Here is a 21,732-nt window from a genome sequence, read left to right as displayed (position 1 = left end):
TGCACTACACTGCTTTTTATTAAATTATAGCATTATTGAGTGTTGTGAATTCACTTAATTGGTGTTAGCTGGCAATATTTTTAATATTCTGATTCTGAGCACAGGCCACACATTACTGTGGATACGATTTTGTATCGCACACCCAGACCTAGCCAGGAATATCATGCAGGGTGTGCATCAGCTGGAGACAAACACAGCCGTTCTTTAGGCTAAGGCCTTTGCAGCTATACATAACATGCCGTGAACACTGTATGTACACACCTACCCAGCCAGGCCCCAGAAGGTTGAAGCTCACACAGGAACGGCCAGAGAGTAGAAAACATGACAACCACATTTGTGATGCGCAACTTATTCATCATCTCTCAAACAAAAGGAAAAAAAATGCTAGTTCCCTGCTCCATATTTATGACACGGAAATTGAATTATTATTAATATATATATATATATATTTATTTTACACCCAAAAAAAAAATAGGCATATTCATAAAAAGCATTACAATATAAGTACAACAAATTGAAAGAGCATTACAATACTCGCAAATGCAAAAAGGACACTCGATAGGACAATTCATGTGAAATACATTCAATATTCATGATAAATAAAACAAAAATAGACATAAAAGTGAAAAGCAAAATCATGCACTCCTGCACAGAACTACACTCAAGTTTTACAAAGCAATTGTTTTTTTACTGATATATTTCTGACAGAAAAAAAGTATCTACAGCACCACAGATTGAAAGGAGACCTCAAAAGTGTACTAGGACTTTAAAGAAGAAGTCCAGCCAAAGCTTGTTTGGCTAGGCTTCTCCTATGGATCAAGGAGTGCAATTCGTTTTTCACTCCTGTGACCTGTTTTCAACAGAGAGAAGACTGAAGTCCCCTCTCTGCTGATGTCACAAATCAGTCCAGGCACCGCATCAATACAGTCTGGATCCTCCGGGTGCATGGACTGACACCCATCTCAGCGAGCCGATGAGTGCTTGAGATGGCCACTCACTCCTCCTCCACAGCTCAGCGTTCAAGTGAGCGAGGAGGGAGCAGAGCGGAGAGCTGCTGACTGACAGCAGCACTCTGCTCGGGGAGCTGTGAGAACCGAGCCATCGGCATTCGTCGATCGCTCGATTCTCGGTGCAGAGGGAAAAATAAAAATCCATACTTCTCAGATGGGTGCTTTTAAGAGATACAAAATATAATATAATTATATATATAAATATATAATGTTATATATTTTTTTATAGCGAGATTTTTTTTTTTTTTTTTTTATACGATGTACGTGCATTTATTATTTAATGTGCTAGTATAACGCTAAACTCGCATTAGAGCAAAAATTCTCGCAGAACTTCTTAAGTATGCAGTTTAAATGTTTTTAAACTAGACTTGTCTGAAGGGACTGGAGATTGAAATGTCTGAAATCACCCTTAAGTTATGCTTTAAACCGAAAGTTATTTCTTGTCTAGTGAAGGAAATCTTTCTAAAAAAAAGGAAGGTACATCCTCTTAGGGTCAGTTCACATAAAGATGCGGTTGCTGAGAAGGCGCATACTGTTGCGTGTTTCCTGCACCGTGCTTAAAATGTACTGGCTTTGTGATCTTCTGCGGGGCCAATGTATTAATGGCATCTCAAAAGCAGATCGCAAAGGCAGTGCACTTACGGGCACCAAAATGCATGGTACTACAGTACCATTCGATCTGGCGAGACGTGTTTTACAAAGGTGCATGTATTATTTTCTCCATGTTTCAGTGCAATATCAGCTCATTATAAAATCAATAGCCTACAAAATCGCACCACGCAGGAACACAGGCCCTTAGGCAATTGTCACTGAAATAAGTGTCCTCTTTGTCCCTAATGGGGAAAAAAACGGCAAGGTAAATTTAACAGGGATTATGACCCCCCTCACCATTTTATCCAAAAGTAAAAAAAAATTAAAAAAATAGATTTAAAAGAATACCAGATTTTAGATACAAATGAAATCTCATTATAAAAAAAAGGTATGACACTCTGGATGTCATTTACAAAGACACTGGTAACAAAGAGGTCAAAATCGTAAAAGTCCCAGGCCACATATTGCACAGAGAACTACAATAAACAGGGCTTTGATACTGAAGGAGAAGATCAATAATATCTCCTTAAAGTGGTTGTAAACCCTTACAAACCACTTTGACCTACAGGTAAGACTAGATTAAGGCTTACCTGTAGGTCCAAGAAATATCTCCTAAACCTACACAGTTTAGGAGATGTTTACAAAAAGACAGGCACCGCTGTCTACGGCGATCACGGTGATATGCCGCTCGTGTCTGCTCCCATGCGCATGCGCGGGAGTGACGTCATCGTGGCTCAGGCGAATCAAAGCGCCGGAGCAGCGACACCCGGAAGTCACTCTGGGATACATGGCAGCAGTGAAGATGAAGGAGGAGGACCGCTTCGGGGGCTTCGTTCTCAGTTAAGTTATTCATAATGAGCTAGTATGCATACTAGCTCATTATGCCTTTGCCTTGCAGGTAGCATTAAAAAAAAAAAAATATATATATATATATATATATATATATATATATATATATATATATATATATATATATATATAGTGCCTTTACTTCCTCTTTAAGACCAATGTTCCACAGGTCCTAAAGCAAAAACGTTTGGACAAAAGTCCTATGGAAGATATAAATTTACCTTTTCTTTGAATGCATCACAGCTCAGCATCCTCAAACTGGCCAGCCTCGTAGTTCACATGAAGGGCATTACACGCATCGCTAAAAATTACTGGGGCTACGTGATGTAAACTTGGTAAATATGAGGATTCGTTGATTAATGTGTCAATAGTTGGAGAAATTAGTTCACAAGACATGTCAACCAGATCTTCCTCATCTAGAAGTAATAAGGAAAATGTACCAAAAGAAAAATCACAAGCAGGTAAATAAATAAATAAAAACCACACGTGCTGCGCCTGCATTCAGTATAAATCTTTAAGATGAATAAATAAAGCCATATACACAAGATTATCAGAGGAGAATTTAGGAGTAACTAACAATATAATAACTTTTGCAAAAAGTGTGAATCCTTTATTTTAGGAGTTTTAGAAAAAAAACTAAGAAGTTTGATCAATTTTCTTGACAAGTACAATTTAAACACCTGCTGCCCAGACAATTCTGACATACATGCCAAAATCTGATTTTTTTTTTTTTGCTAGAATATTACTTAGAACTCCCAAAATGTATACATATTTTTTTATTTTTTTTTTTAAGCATAGGCCCTAGAGAATAAAAAACAAAAAAAGAAATGGTTGTTGCAATTATTTAGTGCACACAAACACCATATCCAATTTTTTGGTAAAAAATATATGGGATGATGTTGCGCTGATATAAAGCATGTCATGCTTTAAAATTGCGCATGCCCATGAAATGGTGACAAACTATGGTACAATAAATTATCTATAGCAATATTTTAAAAGCCTTTACAAATTACCAGTTAAGCATTAAACAGGAGGTCTGGTGCTAGAATTATTGCTCTCACTCTGAGTGTCACAGCAATACCTCACATATAGTGCGATCAATGTTTACATTTGCCAGTGAGTACAGGGGGATGGGGCACCTATTTATTTATTTTTTAAATCCACTTTATTGCTATTTCAAAGGATAAACAACATCCCTTGTGATTGCATGGGCCCTGACAAGTCCCCTTTACTTTTCTGGAGTCTGTTGGACACCAGGGCTTTCCTCTGCCCTCCAAAGCAGCTAATTAAACCAAGATTGGTTTGATTGGTGACTTTACTAGCCAAAACCAGAAGTGACAAAATCCTTGTTAATTCTGGTTTCATATACCATAGAGATGATCGGGGAACAGATGTTCCGCCTTTGATTCTATGGTTAGCCAAAGCAACTGTGCACAATATGTGCCACTTTGGGATGGAATGGCCCAGAAACATTGGCGTGTGGTGGTGGCAGGAGGGGGGAGGGGGGGGGGGGGGTGGTTATTTAATTGCTTTTAAAATCAGGTGGGTGTTTAGCTGCTTGGATCACTTTTACCAGAAACAACATCGCTGGCACTAAAGAATGAGACCAGGATCATGCCTGCCACTGATATCACCACCACTTCCCAAGGATATACCTTGATGGTCAAAAGTTTTAAAAAAACTCCCATTTATCCAGTTTTTATTTAAATTTAATCTGTTCAAGTCCAGTGAATAACCTGAAATGGTACAAACGTAAGCAGTAAACTGCCATAGCTTAACAAAAAAAATGGTTAAGGTTAACAAAAACTGAAAAATAGTGTACATTTCAGTTTTACAAAAATACCTTTTTCCAGGGAAGTATTGGGTTAACAATTCACAGTATTTCTGCAGCAATGCAACTAAAATAATCTTTGAAAATGTATGCTATTCCTACAGTTGTCCTAACTTTTGCTGATTACTTACAAGCTTCCAGTCTGTATAAAAGCAGTGATGAAAGAGACCATTACTGCACCCTGCTGCTGCATACTGCATCATCTACCCGTGCTTCAACTTTAAGTGGTTCTAAGACCCCTTTCACACCAGGGAGTTTTGCAGGCACTATAGCGTTAGAAATAGCGCCTGCAAAACGCCCTAAAGAAGCTGCACCATTGTGTGTAGTGTGAAAGCCCGAGGGTGCGCTGGCAGGACGTCAGAAAAAAGTCCTGCCAGCAGCTTCTTTGGAGCGGTGAAGGAGCGGTGTGTTTACCACTCCTCCACCGCTGCTCCCCATTGAAATCAATGGGGCAGCGCTGTAATACCGCCGGCACAACGCCGCTATTGCAGCGTATTGCCGGCAGTTTTAACCCTTTTCGCGGCCGCTAGCGGGGGGTAAAAGCTCCCCGCTAGCGGCCAAAATGCGCCGCAAATCCGCCGGTAAAACGCCGCTATTTTTACGCTATCGGCGGTGTGGTGTGAAAGGGGTCTAAAGGCAGAAGGTTTTTTATCTTAATGTATTCTTTGCTTTAAAATAAAAACCTTCAATGTGCAGCAGCCCCTTTCAGCCCCCCCCCCCCCCCAAATACAGTGCCTTGAAAAAGTATTCATACCTCTTGAAATTTTCCACATTTTGTCATGTTACTACGTAAACATTTATGTAAAAATGTAAACGTATTTTGTTGGGATTTTATGTGATAGACCAACACAAACTGGCACATAATTGTGAAGTGTTGTGTTCAACATTTTTTACAAATAAATATATGAAACGTGTGGTGTGCATTTGTATTCAGCCCCCCCCCCCCCCCCCCAGTCAATACTTTGTAGAACCAACTTTCGCTACAATTACAGCTGCAAGTCTTTTTCAGGATGTCTCTACCAGCTTTGCACATCTAGAGTGAATTTTTTGCCCATTCTTCTTTACAAAATAGCTCAAGCTCTGTCAGATTGGATGAAGTGCATCTGCGAACAGCAAATTTCAAGTCTTGCCACAGATTCTCAATTGGACTTAGGTCTGGACTTTGACTGGGCCATTCTAACATAAATATCCTTTGATCTAAACCATTCGATTGTAGCTCTAGCTGTATGTTTAGGGTCGTTGTCCTGCTGAAAGGTGAACCTCCACCCCAGTCTCAAGTCTTTTGCAGACTCTAACAGGTTTTCCTCTAAGATTGTCCTGAATTTGGCTCCATCCATCTTTCCATCAACCAGCTTTCCTGTTCCTGCTGAAAAAAAGCATCCCTACAACATGATGCTGCCACCACCATGTTTCACCATGCGGATGGTGTGTTCAGGGTGATGTGCAGTGTTAGTTTTCCACCATCCATAGAGTTTTGCTTTTAGGCCAAAAAGTTCAATTTTGGGAGCACCTTCTTCCACATGTTTGCCGTGTTCCCACATGGCTTCTTGCAAACTTCAAATAGGACTTTGTTATGGCTTTCTTTCAACAATTGCTTTCTTCTTCCCACTCTTCCATAAAGGCCATATTTGTGGAGGGCACGACCAATAGTTGTCCTGTGGACAAATTCTCCCACCTGAGCTGTGGATCTCTGCAGCTTCTCCAGAGTTACCACCGGCCTCTTGGCTGCTTCTCTGATGAATCCTCTCCTTCCCCAGCCTGTCAGTTTAGGTGAACGGCCATATCTTGGTAGGTTTGCAGTTGCGCCATATGCTTTCCATTTTCCGATGATGGATAGAACAGTGCTCTGTGAGATGTTCAAAGCTTGGGATATTTTTTCATACCCTAACCTGGATTTAAACTTCTCCACAACAACTTTGTCCCTGACCTGTCTGGTGTATTCCTTGGCCTCCATGATGCAGTTTGTTCACTAAGATTCTTTCCTAACAAACCTCTGAGGGCTTCACAGTATTTATACTGAGATTAAATTACACAGGTGGATTCTTTTTACTAATTATGCCCCATACACACAATGAGATTATCGGACGAATGATCGTCCGTTTTTTATTGCATGCTAATCTCAGATCAAATCTGATGAGTTTACTAAAGTCACGAAAATTCCCGCACGACAGAAAAAAAATTCGGAAGTGATGTCATGTGTTGTAATACATTTGTATTGCATTTTCGAACGATAGCTGTACTGATTAAACGAAAATCGTACGATCTGGCATCGTACGAAAAAAATTTCCGTGCATGTCCGATAGAATAATATCGGATGAACTGTCCTAATCGGCTCTCGAAAGCTCTGTACTAACGATCCGATTATCGTACGATCGCTTCGAAAGCGGTATTTTCCGTACGATTTTCGGATCGTGTGTACGGGGCATTAGGCGACTTCTGAAGGCAATTGGTTTTACTATATTTTAAATTAGGGATATCAGAGTAAAGGGGGCTCAATACAAGTGCATGCAATCGCTGCATGATTCTGGCCAAAATGAGAATCACAATTTTTTTGCTTAGAATAAAAAAAAAAATCAGGATTCTCACGGCGTAACATATTTCACATTATACAAAAAAATTGGGCTGACTTGACTGTCTTTTTTTTAATTCATTGACCACTTAAGGACCAGACCTATTTTTCAAACTTGTTGTTTACAAGGTAAAATCATTTTATTTTTATTTTATTGCTAGAAAATTACTTAGAAAAAAATATATATAAAATGTTTGGGGGTTCTAACATCCTAGAGAACAAAATAGAGGTCATTGCAATACTTTGTCCCACCAAATTTGTGCAGCGGTCTTACAATGTCACTTTTTTTGGAAAAAATACACTTTTTTTAATTAAAAAAATAAGACAACAGTAAAGTTAGACCTTTTTCTTTAAATTGTGAAAGATGCTGTTACGCCTAGTAAATTGATACCCAACATGTAACGCTTCAAAGTTGCGCTCACTCGTTGAATGTCAACAAACATTTACCCTTAAAAATCTACACATGCAATGTTTAAAAAAAATTCTACAGGTTGCATGTTTTGAGAGAGAAGAGGTCTAGGGCTAGAATTATTGCCCTTGCTCTAACGATCGCGGTGATACCTCACAGGTGTGGTTTGAATGCCGTTTTCTTGCGTATGCGTTTGCTTCTGCACACAAGCTCGGCAGGACGGGGTGCGTTTAAAAAAAAAAAAATTAAGAAAAAAATTGTTTCGTAATTTACCTTTTTATTTTTGCAAATTGCAAAGAACGCCAAGGTGTACGAGTACAGTTTCCTACAGCATTAAAAAGTAGAGGTGCACAGAATGGAAATGTTGGCGTTTTAGAAAACATTCATATTTTATATATAAGATTGTATATTTAACTTTTTAATTAATATCAATTTAAATATGAATTTATTGTTGGCCATTATTGGCACTTTAACCACTTCCCGACCGGCGCACGCCGATGTACGTTGGCAGAATGGCACGGGCAGGCAAATTAACGTACCTGTACATCCCTTTAAATTTGCCGCTCTGCCATCGCGAGCCGCGGGCGGCGCGGTCACGTGCCGGTCGGGACCCGTGTGTCCGGTCGCGGGTCCCGTGGACTCGTTCGCCGCAGGCATACCCACGATCGTCTCACGGGGCGGCTGAACTGGGATATGCCGTTGTAAACAGCATCTCCCAGTTCTGCCTAGCAACTAGTGATGCTAATCTCTGCTCCATGTGATTGGAGCAGAGATCAGTGTTCACTAAAAGAAAGCCCAGCCCCCCAGTTAGTAACACGCCCCTAGGAACACTTAACCCCAACACTGCCATCCACTGGTTAACCCCTTCACTGCCAGTGTCATTTACACAGGAATCACTGCATTTGTATAGCAGTGATTGCTGAATAAATGACAATGGTCCCAAAAATGTGTCCGCCATAATGTCGCAGTCACAATAAAAAAAACACAGGAGGCGGGACATTGCTGCCGAACAATTCAGCTTTGTGACACAGGGAGAGGAGGAGGAGAGGACTAGGGCACTCCAGGATGAAAATGTGCTGCACCTGGGACGTACCACCCCCTTTATGGTGCGGCAGCTTTTTTTTTTTTCTTCCGGCCGAACTGAAAAAAACTATTTTCACCCAATGTTTCAACAACCAAAGATTTTGGTGACCCTCTATTAAAAAGCACTTGCAAACTGGAGGAAACTCTGATAAGAGGAGGTCTGGCAGACCAAAATAATGACACAACAGAATCAGAAGTCAAGTTTCTGAGAGTCAGCAGCTTGTGTACCAGGCAGCTCACAGGACAACAGCTTCAAGCACAACCTAACCCCGACTGAAGTAAGCAATTCTCATTTTCAACTGTGAAGAGAAGTCTTCAAGCTGCAGGTTTGACAGGTTGAGCAGCTGTAAGACAGCCATTGCTAAGATGGGAAAAAGGTTTGCTTGAGCCATGAAGCACCACCAGTTGACTACTAAAGGCTGGAAGAAGGTCTTATGGACCAATGAATCAAAAATTTACGATCTTCAGTTTATCGATTTTTTTACGCCGTTGAGTAGGTGAAAGGATGGTTCCTCGTGTGCAAGACCAACTGTCAAACATGGAGGAAGAAGCGTGATGGTCTGGGGCTCTTTTGCTGGATTTAGAGTCAGCGACTTGCACAGAGTGAGTGCCACCCTGAACAAAAACTACTACCAAAGCATTTTGCAGTGCCATGCAATATGCTTAGTTGGTCAGCGATTCAGCCTACAACAAGATGACCCAAAACAAACCTCCAGGCTGTCTCACAACTACTTTAGAAAAAAGAACAAGACTGTAGGCTTCAAATCATGGAATGACCAGCGCAATCTCCAGACTTCTACACTAATCAAGCTGGTTTGGGATGAACAGGACAGAAGGTAAGGAAAGAAAGGTAACCTATAAGTGCAACACATTTGTAGAACTTCTGCAACAGTGTTGGAAAGAATTTTCCTAACAAGATTTGATTTCCTTTGTAGAAATAACGCCAGAAAAGCGTGTTTGGCTGTTATACCTGCAAAAGGGGGCTATTTTGAAGAGTGAAATATTTGGATTACATTTTGTTAAAGAAAACAATTTCATTTTTATGTTCATTTATTTGTGCTATTCTTTACTTTAAGTGTTCTAAAAAAACATTTGACCAGTAGTGTATGTAATATTATATATAATATATATATATATATATATATATATATATATATATATCACCCACAGTTTTTATATGTAAATGAGGGGTGGGTGGCACTGCCTGTATACTAAAGAGTGATCTACTGGGTTGCCCTTGACAACTTAGTGTAACCTTTGTGCATAAACAAACATACATTTATTTATCAGCTTCCCACTGCATACAACTTTTTGCAACTACTAAGTTTTGTTATAAACCTATATATTCTTGGAGTATCCTCTCATCTGGGGGGATGTAATTATACTCAAATTTGCAACCAGTCTCAAAATAGTACTGGTGTATTTGGTGTTTCACCATCCATTATATGTGGAAAACCAACGTAAACCCACACTCAAATTGATGTGTCCTAGGTGCTTCAACGAGTTCTGTGTAATAACCAAAAGTTTAATAAATAATTGCTTGAAAGTTTGTGTATAAGCAAGCAATCCAATATAAAAGTTAATAACACAATATTTCCAGTGACTTGTGCAATGCACAAAGAGACCTCTTGCTTCCAATCCTTGTGCTAAGTAATCAAGTGACTGTTGTGCTCCCCCTTCAGATCCCTACTCACCAGATCCTGGCACCTCTATGGTGGTAAATCACATGTGGCGAGTATATGGCGTCTGCCAAGCAGATTGTTCACCCTTCCAGAACGTCCTGGGAAAAAAAACAGAGCCTCCAGACCCTCAAGGGACAATCTCAGATGCGCTGTTTAACGCTGGGTCAAATTGTGGCAATTTCTTTTTATGTGACCCCTATAATGTATCCTCATATGGAAGTAAAATGGGTTCCCATAGTGTAAATCCGAAAATAATTTTATTTAAAAAGTTCAGTTTAAAAACAAAGATTTTTCAGCAGAAAAATCCAAATTCGCTAGTTTAAAAGAGGAGCACTGTGGGTCAGCTTGCGTTCCACCTCCTGGAGTCTCACTAAACCAGCGTAGCCCCATCTTACACATACCGTCAGTGGACGTCGTCTTGAGGCAGAGCAAACTTTGTGCACCTCACATCATTTAGGGGGAGTGGCCCTGCGGGATCCACCCTTTTGGTTGGTTACGAGTGGACAGTAAGAGTAGGTTGTGCCAATCCCAATGCACCAACAAATGGAAAAAACACAGTGTGATCAACACGCAATGCCCTGCACTCCAGGTTCCAAAACCTCCTAAGTTATATCCCTTGGGTTCAAATGCCAAATAGTTTTCCGCATCACCGCTCTCCAGTAACAGTCCCAATATTAGCAAGTAAAACAGACACACAGTTGGGAAGAATTATTCAGGCTATTTAAGGTATTTTACAACATTCATAGATTGTAGGTCACTAGGAAAAACACTGCTACATTCTTCCAGCAATAACAATGTTGGGGGTATCCCCACTGAACATAACACCCCCCCCCCACACACACACACACACACACCCTTTCTAAAGGTATGTTCCACTGCTCTTATCCACCCCAGTGGTCAGCTTGGGAATTGCTATGGAATTACTGGGGGGTTCCTGGCTAACGGCTAAGCGTAACTTTTGCAATCCAGATATTACCTGGTAAACCTAATGAGTGACAGCTTTATTGAAATCCCATTTTTATATGGGTTCTTTTGAGTTAGCCTGGTAACCATCAAGCACAATATGTGACTTATTAGTAAATGGAATAGGTCCTTTGATTCACTCCATAACTGGTCTGGTGGCTACCAGCAGTCACCAAGGTTCACCTGCAGCCTTGAAAGCCTTGTTGCACTAACAGGGCTCACAATTTCAAGACGGATGTTACAATAGTAATAAAGTCATGCTCAAAATGTGGGTGCCATACTCATCTAGTATGCCCAAGCCCTAATATTTATGGTTATAGGCCCCACCTCCACCAGAATTAGAGCTACGTGTACTTGGCTTATTCCCCGGAGCATAAAGCCGTGCTCCACAGAGTGTTCTGCTCTCTCACACCTGTAATATACACTAGACCTTACTGGCATTTTGGCGCCTTATTGAAATAAGGGTGGTTTTAAGGGTTGGATATAAAGCAATTCAGAACTATATCCAGGTTGAGGCCCCCAGGCGTCAGGGATCCCCTCAACCTGTATATCCATCTTGTTTCATTCTGTGAGATCAGAATTTTCTTATTGCCACCTCTCCAATATGGTCTATTCCACAGAATATCACCCCTGTAGGCTCTCTATGCTGTACTTCATTGAAGTGTCATGACAAGCTGTGTTTTCTGGAACCCTTTTCTTATGTTATGAATATGCTCCCTAATTCTCACAAAACAGGGTTCGTGTAGTTCTGCCCACATTCTGAAGTGTGGCATGGACATTCGACAACATATGTAACATGGGTACTGTTACATGCGATTCTTTTGATACTCTGTGGGCAACCCTTGATTTAAATGTTTCTCTTTTTCGTGGTTGCATTTTTGACAATTGTAGAAACCCTTCATTTCTCAGAATATTTTGACAGGTTTTGTGGGTTCAATCACATTGTGGACTAGATGGTTTTGGAGTGTAGGAGCTCTTCTATACATAAATTTTGGTTTCTTTGGTTCGATTTTTGATAGTGCTCAATATTCCGTCAGAATGGGCCGATATTTTTTAATGAAATGTTCAAGGGCTTGATATTGTGCGTTATATCCCGTGATAAAAGACATATCCATTTGGTTCTCAGTTTTCTTTTTTTTTCTTGCTGAATAGTACATTCCTGTCCATTTTCCATATTTCTGTCTTCAACTTAACCAGGTTTGTTTTTTTATGGTACCCTTTTTCTTGAAATCTTTTAATCAGGATATCGGCTTGTGCTTAAAAATCTCTTTCAGTATATGACAATTTCTACACAGTCTTACTAGTTTGCCTCTAGGGATGTTCCCTTTCAACTTGGGGTGATGACAGCTGGAAGTTGGTATATAACTATTACGGTCTGTTGCTTTGAAGAATGTTGTGGTATACAGACCCTCCTCACTCTTGAAGATCTGCAAGTCTAGATAATCTGTTGGCGGCTCCAGTAAAGGCGATACCATATTTGTTATTTAATCCTCCAAGAAATTTTTCAAAGGTCTCAGCCATTTCTTCTGATAGAATAATCAAGTCGTCTATATATCGACGATACAATTTTAATTTGGGATATCCTCCTCCCACATCATGAAGAGGTTAGCAACACTAAGGGGCATAGCATGCCCCCATAGCTACCCCTTTGATTTGTACATAATAGTTCTTCTTGTACCTGCTTTCCATGGCTAGTTGGAGGCCATCGATAATGAATCCAATCTGTTCCTGTTTTAACCACTTAAGGACCAGGTCTCTTTTTCAGATTTGGTGTTTACATGTTTAAAACTGTTTTTTTTTGCTAGAAAATTACTTAGAACCCCCAAACATTTTATATTGTTTTTTTTCTAACACCCTAGAGAATAAAATGGCGGTCATTGAAATACCTTTTTTCACACCGTATTTGCGCAGCGGTCTTACAAGCGCACTTTTTTTGGAAAAAATTCACTTTCCTGACAGGCTCCATGGCAGCATACGTGTGGGTTAGCCCCGCCTCCATAATTACCCAATAGGACCCCTACTCCCATAAATCTTTGCTCCAAGCTGCTATCCGTGTTCCTTTTTTGTCCTCCTCCATAGGACAGGTGTTTCCTATCTGAAGAGATCTTCACTACGATCAAGTCGGCCGACTATCAAGCTATTTTCCTCCCATAGGCCCTGTCTGTTAAGCATGGGTATGGAGTGTATGGCAGAGTAGCGCTGAAGGCTTGGTTTGTCCGAAGATAAGTGCGCACGGCTTATTACCTGCAATGTAAGGTGGCCATTATCTGCCCGGTGGATCGGTGGTGTGTGCTTGAACCTGTTCGGCCAGATGATCGTTGGTGGAGTGGGGAGCTGTAAAATTTCCGTTTTTCATGGCAGCAGTGTTTATGTGTTTTTTCTACCTGTGTCTCTTTCATATGAACAGCTGGTTCTTGTGCATAGGCGCTGATGCTTCCGCGTTCCAGCAGCCTTTCTCCGCCTGTTTTCCGGGTCCAGCGCTGCCTTCTGCGCATTCGCGGACCCAATCCAAAGCGAGACTTGGTTCCCGCGCATGCATCTCGCGTCTGACGTCGCTGATGACGTCATGAGCGCCATATTTAAAACACAGTGAGAGCTGTCAGAACTTGGGAATGATTGCAGGAAATTCAGCGACTTCCCGGGGCCATTCTCTGGTTGGTGTAAGGTAGGTTATGATCTGCTCTGATGTATTGTTGCTCCTGTGTTGTGTGGCTGCTTATGAGGGTCTATTGTTGTTACAGTCAGCGATCTTTAGTCATGGATGCCTCACTGCCTACTAGTGACCTGCCCGCTTGTAACAGGTATGTACATGGCTGGATTGCTGTGTATATGTGGAGTATTCTTTAGCATTTGAAACCAGCTGGTCTGTGTCTTTCTCTCTCTTTTGTATATTTCCTTATGGCCTTCTAGGTCCGAACCGCATTACAGTGCGCATAGTCGCAGTGGATTGTCAAAATCGCACCACCGTAAATCATCAAATCGTCATCATCAAAGTCTGGATACCATAGGTCTTCCAGATCTGAACAACGCAGTGGTCACTCGCACTCAAGCAGAGGACCAGATAATTCATGTTAAGGCTGTAAGATGCCCATCCCATCAGACAAATCGCTCTATGATCATTGCTTTTCTAAAGTCGCAGATGAAAGAGATGGTGCGGATCAACGCTTGGAATTTATGGTGAGAAGGTTGGTAAAGGAATCCCTGCAGCAGAGGGAAGCTCATCACTCTATGGAATCCCCTTCAGACTCATTATTTCCTTCAGGAGGTGAAGGGCTCTTACAAGAGACTGGGGAATCTTCTCAACCAAGCCACCACTCTGTTCTCTTGTCTGACAGCGATTCGGATCCAGAGGATCCAGGAGTAGGATTTGATTACGCTTTAGTACCTGCTCTAGTCAAGGCAGTGAAAGAAGCTTTAAAATGGGAAGAACCCACTACTTCCCCCCTCCCCAAACAAAGAAAGTTTTTCAAACAACTCAAAAAGGAACAGCAATATTTTCCTTTCCTATCTGAATTGGGAGAAATCATTACTGAAGAGTGGAGCAAGATTGATAGGAAGAGCTCCATGCAATCAAAAGTGTCTAAACTGTACCCCTTTAACCACTTCAGTTCCGGACCAATAAACACCTTAAGGACCAGAGGTCTTTTTGCAATTTCGCACTGCGCTGCTTTAACTGGTAATTGCGCGGTCATGCAATATTGCACCCAAACGAAATTTGCGTCCTTTTCTTCCCACAAATAGAGCTTTCTTTTGATGGTATTTGATTGCCTCTGCGATTTTTTTTTTTTGCGATATAAATGAAAAAAGAGCGAAAATTTTGAAAAAAAAAGATATTTTCTTCTTTTTGTTATAAGAAAAATCGAATAAACTAAATTTTAGTCATACATTGAGGGCAAAATTTATTCAGCCACATGTCTTTAGTAAAAAAAATGTCAATAAGCGTATATTTTTTGGTTTGCGCAAAAGTTATAGCGTCTACAAACTAGAGTACATTTTCTGGAATTTACACAGCTTTTAATTTATGACTGCCGATCTCATTTCTTGAGGTGCTAAAATGGCAGGGCAGTACAAATCCCCCCCAAATGACCCCATTTTGGAAAGTAGACACCCCAAGGAAATTGCTGATGGGTATGTTGAGCCCATTGAATATTTATTTTTTTTGTCCTAAGGGATTGAATAATGACAAAAAAAAAAATAAAAAATTTTTTTTACAAAAAGTTGTCACTAAATGATATATTGCTCACACATGCCATGGTTATATGTGAAATGACACCCCAAAATACATTCTGCTGCTTCTCCCGAGTACGGGGATACCACATGTGTGGGACTTTTTGGGAGTCTAGTCGCGCACGACACCCCGAAAACCAATCACCACCTTCAGGATTTCTAAGGGTGCAAATTTTTGATTTAACTCCTCACTACCTATCACAGTTTCGAAGGCCATAAAATGCCAAAATAGCACAAAACCCCCCCAAATGACCCCATTTTGGAAAGTAGACACCCCAAGCTATTTACTGAGAGGCATGTTGAGTCCATGGAATATTTTATATTTTGCCAAAAGTTGCGGGAATATTACAAACTTTTTTTTTTTTTTGCACAAAGTTGTCACTAAATGATATATTGCTCACACATGCTATGGGCAGAAGTCAAATTACACCCCAAAATAAATTCTGCTGCTTCTCCCGAGTACGGGGATACCACATGTGGGGGACTTTTTGGGAGCCTAGTTAACTAGCTACCTAGCGACACTAGCGACACTGATGCAGCGTTCAGAAAAATTATCGCTTAGTGACACTGGCAAAAGGGGGTGAAAGGGTTAACTAGCGGAAATCAGGGGGTTAAAACCATTATTGGGTAGTATATCGGGGTACCTAGCGCTATAAAAACCTGGCGGTGAACCTAAAAAAATAACTAGCTACCTAGCGACTGTAGCGACACTAATGCAGCGATCAGAAAAACGATCGCTTAGTGACACTGGCAAAAGGGGGTGAAAGGGTTAACTAGCGGCAATCAGGGGGTTAAAAACATTATTGGGTAGTATATCGGGGTACCTAGCGATATAAAAACCTGGCGGTGAACCTAAAAAAATAACTAGCTACCTAGCGACACATGCAGCGATCAGAAAAATGATCGCTTAGTGACACTGGCAAAAGGGGGTGAAAGGGTTAACTAGCGGCAATCAGGGGGTTAAAAACATTATTGGGTAGTATATCGGGGTACCTAGCGCTATAAAAACCTGGCGGTGAACCTAAAAAAATAACTAGCTACCTAGCGACTGTAGCGACACTAATGCAGCGATCAGAAAAACGATCGCTTAGTGACACTGGCAAAAGGGGGTGAAAGGGTTAACTAGCGGCAATCAGGGGGTTAAAAACATTATTGGGTAGTATATCGGGGTACCTAGCGATATAAAAACCTGGCGGTGAACCTAAAAAAATAACTAGCTACCTAGCGACACTAGCGACACATGCAGCGATCAGAAAAATGATCGCTTAGTGACACTGGCAAAAGGGGGTGAAAGGGTTAACTCTAGGGGCAATCAGGGGGTTAAATCTTTATTGGGGGGTGATAGGGGGCTACCCTGGACCTAACACTAACTGTCCTGACAGTTTTTACTGTCACAACTGACACTGAATGCATTGATCAGTAAAGAAATGATCAATGCAATCAGTGACACTGTGACTGGGGGGGGAGGGGGGGCGGGGGGGGGATCGGGGGGCGATCGGGGGGGGGATCGGGGGGGGTTTGTGTGCCTGTGTGTACCTACATGTCAGTGTAGTGTTCGTGCAGACTTACTTTTACTCTTCTCCTCGTAGTCCGGTCAAAAAGACCGCCCCGAGGAGAATGACATCACTTCCTCCTTCCTGTGTAAACAATACACAGGGGAGGAAGCTTCTCATTGGCCAGGAGCGATCCAGAGGGGGTGGCCGAAAACGAACGGCCATCCCCTCTTCACGGAGCGCTCCTGGACCGAATCGGACCGCCGTATCCAGCGGGAGGGGGTCCGATGGGACCCCCCACCCGCTGGAAGGCAATCACGTAGATGTACGTGATTCTGCCTGCCTGTGCCATTGTGCTGACGTACAATGGCAATACGGCGGTCCTGAAGTGGTTAAGGAGAATGATGTGAAGCACCTTGAATCAGCTCCTCTTGTAGATGCAGCACTTATGCGTTTAGTCAAATATGTGACTCTCCCTTTGGAAGACACTATCTTTTAAAGCTCCGCTAGAGAGAAGAATTGACTCAGATCTGAAAAAAATTTATCTGACTTCAGGGATGGCTTGTAAACCAACTTTGGCTTTAACCACAGTCTCAAAGACTATTGAAACATGGGCCGACAACGTTGAGGAGTTCTTGAGAGGTATCTCAGTGAATACGGCTAAAGACTCTCCCATTCAGGAGATCAGAATGGCATCAGCCTTTTTGGGGGAGGCATCTATTGACATACCCGCCTTCTCATCTCGGGCTATGTTGGCAGTAGTCTCGGCACGCTGTGCTTTGTGGCTCCGTCCTTGGTTTGTCGGATCCAACATCTAAGCAGGCATGGTGTTGTATACCATTTGAGGGAACCTCCTTATTTGGTAATAAACTAGATAGCGCCATATCCCGGGCCACAGGTGGGAGGTCTGGGTTCCTCCCTCAAGACAGACGTCTTCAAAACCAAAAACGTATTTTTCCAAGAAGGCAGACCTCGGATCGCGCTAGAGAAGTGCGCAGTTATAGACCCGGCCGGGAGTTCTCTAGATCTTGGAGGTCCAGACAATCCTCCCTTAAGAAAACCTCAAAGGGGGGTTCCGCAGGTAACCAAGATTCTAAATCTTTTTGAAATTGGGCCCGCTCAAACATGTCAGGTGGGGGCTCGCCTTCTTCACTACCGACATGTTTGGGCGGCCTCAATTCAAGATTATTGGACCGTCAAGACAGTTTCCTCGGGTCACAAGTGGACTTTCATCAACACTCCGAGGTTAAGGTTCATTCCCACAACAATTCCAGGCTCAGAGGAAAAGAAACAGGTCCTATTGACCTACGTAAGTTGTTTACTGGATCAAGGCGCAGCTGTGCCCATGCCGGAAGACGAACGTGGTGAAGGCATGTATTCTCCTCTGTTTATGGTTTAGAAAAGAAATGGCGCATGGAGGCCGGTGATAGATTTGACCCACCTCAATTCCTTCATTCGCAAGGAAAAGTTCAAGATGGAATCTCTTCTTACAATCCAACAGTCGGTGCATCTGGGGGATTGGTTAATCTCAATTGATTTGAAGGACGCATACTTTCACGTGCCAGTAGCAAGGGATTTCCAGCAGTTTCTCAGTTTCGCAGTTGGCGAGCAACACCTCCAGTTTACCTGTCTCCCATTCGGGTTGACATCTCCTCGGGTCTTCTCCAAGGTACTCCTAGTGATAGTAGCTCTTTTACGAGTCAAAGGAGTTTGTCTCCATCATTATCTGGACGATTTGCTCCTATTATCTCAGGACAGAGATCAAATTCTGGAACACAAGAGTTTAGTCATCTCCACTCTGCAGACGTTTGGTTGGCTCCTGAACCTGGAGAAGAGCCATCTGGTTCCAACTCAAGTTATCGTGTTTCTAGGGGCTCAGTTCGACACATTAAAAGGCACTATCTCCCTTCCGGAGGAGAAAATCAGTGTGATCCGAGACAGGATTCCCACGGCTCGGGAGTCATCTCATCTTTCGGCTCTACAATGTTTGGAGGTGATTGGCACAATGACAGCCACCATCCCTATGGTGAAGTGGGCCCAGTGGCACACTCGTCCCTTCCAGAAAGGGTTTCTGCAACAGTGGGACTCGTCCAGTCAAACACAACGCATACTCCTTACACCAGCGATGAGGATGTCTCTCCTCTGGTGGCTTCAAGGGAAGAATCTACGCAACCATCATTCGATAGTCCCCATTTCCTGGGTAATAGTAACTTCAGATGCCAGCAACAAAGGTTGGAGCGCTTATTGCCTTACGGAAGTAGCTCAAGGAAGGTGGTCGTTTCCGTCGTTGTGTGTGGTCTCCAACATCCTGGAGTTGAGAGCAGCCTTTCAAGCACTCCTAGCGTTTCGCCATCTGGTGGCAGGGTCGTCAGTAATGTTAAGATTGGACAACACAACTGCGTGGCCTATATAAAGAAACAAGGAGGGACTCGCAGTTTGTCTCTATTACGAGAAGTAGAACCGATAATGAGCTGGGCTCAGAAGAATGTGGTCAACATTTCTGCTGTATACATCCCAGGGGTCCAGAATGTTCAAGCAGATTTTCTGTCACAGGTCAGAATAGACAACAATGAGTGGTCCCTTCACAGGCATGTTTTCGAGTGGCTTCGGACTCTGGGAGTATCTCCAGAGGTCGATCTGTTCGCTTCGCCGTACAATCGCAAGATGCACAGATACTACTCGAGGTTCAGGGATCCTCAGGCGTTCGGGACAGATGCTCTCATGGACTGTTGGAAGTTTCAGAGGGCCTATGCCTTCCCTCCAGTTCCTGTAATCCTACAGTTTCTTCAGAGGCTCAGAGGTGGAGAATGTGGAGATCATTGCGATAATACCATTCTGGCCCAACAGGCCTTGGTTTCCTCTGCTGTTGCTTCTCAGCTATCAGGATCCAGTTCCCCTGCCTGTCAGGCCAGATCTACTGTCCCAGGGCACACTATTACACCCGTGCCCGTCCTGTCTACACCCCTCAGGGCGTTGTTCTTGAGAGGGGAAGGCTAGAAGCTCTGGGTTGCCTAGAAGAAGCGATTCCAACCCTTCTTAGTGCCAGACGGAAGAGTACCAATAAAGTATATGAACGCATATGGGCCAGGTTTATGGTCCACATGTCTTCTAGGTCAAATTCATATAATTCTCTGGCAGTTCAAGATATCTTGTCCTTCCTTCAGTCAGGGTTAGACTTGTCTCTGGCAGTTAGTTCTTTAAGAGTACAAGTTTCAGCCATTTCAGCCTTTACAGGAGTTTCCATCAGGCTTAGGCCTCAAAAAAGGCCCAGGTTTCCCAAATGGGACCTTCCTTTAGTACTGGACTTTCTTTCTGAACTTGGAAGAAGTTTGGACGCTCCCCTGTCTTTAGGAGATCTCACTATCAAGACGGTGTTTTTGGTGGCAATAACTTCAGCCAAAAGAGTGTCGGAAATTAGGAATCTTGGGTCTGTGGAACCATTTCTAACCTTTGTGGCAGCACGCAGGTAAAATCACCTGGTTGTATCCAGGATGGGAAATATGTGTGTCCTAGATTCAGGCTTTATGCAGACTTTTACAATTAGAGGGGAAGAGTTAATGAGCCCAGCTGTAGTAAGTGGGCTCATTAAGACCTCTACAAAAAAAACCAGCATGCATAGGGAGATGCTCCATCCTGGAACCAGTTTTGTGTTGTATAGACTGGGGAGTGTGTCACCTGTACTGTGCGGTGAGTTAACGCCTGTGTGGCAAAACCTTTACAACAAAGGCAGGGACTGGTACAGCACAAGGCTGCACCCAGTTGTTAGACAGGGAGTCTACGTGTGTAGTTAGAGGTCAAGCTGACCAGGATTTATTTTCTTGTTTTATTTTGTTTGGCTGTTATATGTATCACTGCATGTAGCATAAATAAACCGGATCTTTTGTTTTTTTAACCTACACCGCTGTCTGCTGTGCCTGACTTTGTGTTGTGAACCCATCCAGGGGGTCACACACACCCGCTGCCGAGCTAACCCCTCACACCTTCTTTCCGGACAGAGTGGTCCTGATCCCTATGCTTGGGTCAAATCCAAAAGTTACATCAATATTTCATGAAAAACAGGAGATTGTGATACCTACGTTTAGAATGTCAGACAACCAAGAGATTCACCCCTTGGATGTTGTTCGCATCTTGAAGCAATATTTGGACGCTAAAGCCTCGTTCAGACGAACAGACTTTCTTTTTGTCCTTCCCCATGGCAAAAATAAAGGGATGCGAGCATCAGTAAGATCAATCTCATCTTGGGTGGTCCAAACGATTCAAAGGGCATACAAGGCAAAGGGCATGGTTCCTCCTGAGGCAGTGACGGCTCATTCAACTCGGGGCATCTCGACCTCTTGGGCAGCAGTTCGACATGTCGCACCAGAAGTGATCTGTAGAGCAGCTTCCTGGTCTTCAATTAATACTTTTGTTTCCCATTATTGTGTAGAGCCAGCTGCGCTTTCTTCTGTTAATTTTGGTTTACAAGTATTGTCAGTGGACAATGAAAAATAAAATTCTAGTTTCTTTGCTCAACATTTTTAGCCCACCGGGTGTGTTTGGCGAGTTATTTCCCACACGTATGCTGCCATGGAGCCTGTCAGGAAAATTGAAAATTTATATCAAATACTTACCGTAATTTTCCTTTCCTGATGGGCTCCATGGCAGGAGTTCCCTCCCAAATGTTGGAGTAGGCTAGTTACGGAACACGGATAGCAGCTTGGAGCAAAGATTTATGGGAGTAGGGGTCCTATTGGGTAATTATGGAGGCGGGGCTAACCCACATGTATGCTGCCATGGAGCCCATCAGGAAAGGAAAATTACGGTAAGTATTTGATATAAATTTTCCATTTTTTTGAATAAAAAAAACAAGACAACAGTAAAATTAGCCCAATTTTTTTTTATATTGTGAAAGATAATGGTACGCCGAGTAAATTGATACCCAACATGTCATGCTTCAAAATTGCGTCCGCTCATGGAATGGCGTCAACCTTTTAGCCTCAAAAATCTCCATAAGTGACATTTAAAAAATTCTACAGGTTGCATTTT

At 42.4% G+C, this 21,732-nt stretch overlaps 1 protein-coding gene across 1 annotated transcript in view; it reads right to left on the bottom strand.

The window, feature by feature from the left end:
- Window positions 1-21,732, bottom strand: part of LOC143933261 (uncharacterized) — a 206,673-nt gene that overhangs the window by 121,705 nt on the left and 63,236 nt on the right. The window contains exon 3 of the mRNA XM_077456147.1: window positions 2,672-2,866. Within this exon, the coding sequence (XP_077312273.1) occupies window positions 2,688-2,866 (179 nt within the window). The 3' untranslated portion in view covers window positions 2,672-2,687. The remainder of the gene's footprint in view (window positions 1-2,671; window positions 2,867-21,732) is intronic.

Source organism: Lithobates pipiens, unplaced genomic scaffold, assembly GCF_037356315.1.
Source record: "Lithobates pipiens isolate NorthernLeopardFrog02 unplaced genomic scaffold, aLitPip1_a1.2 Scaffold_27, whole genome shotgun sequence".
Lineage (NCBI taxonomy): Eukaryota > Metazoa > Chordata > Amphibia > Anura > Ranidae > Lithobates > Lithobates pipiens.
This window is presented reverse-complemented; position numbering and strand designations above follow the sequence as displayed.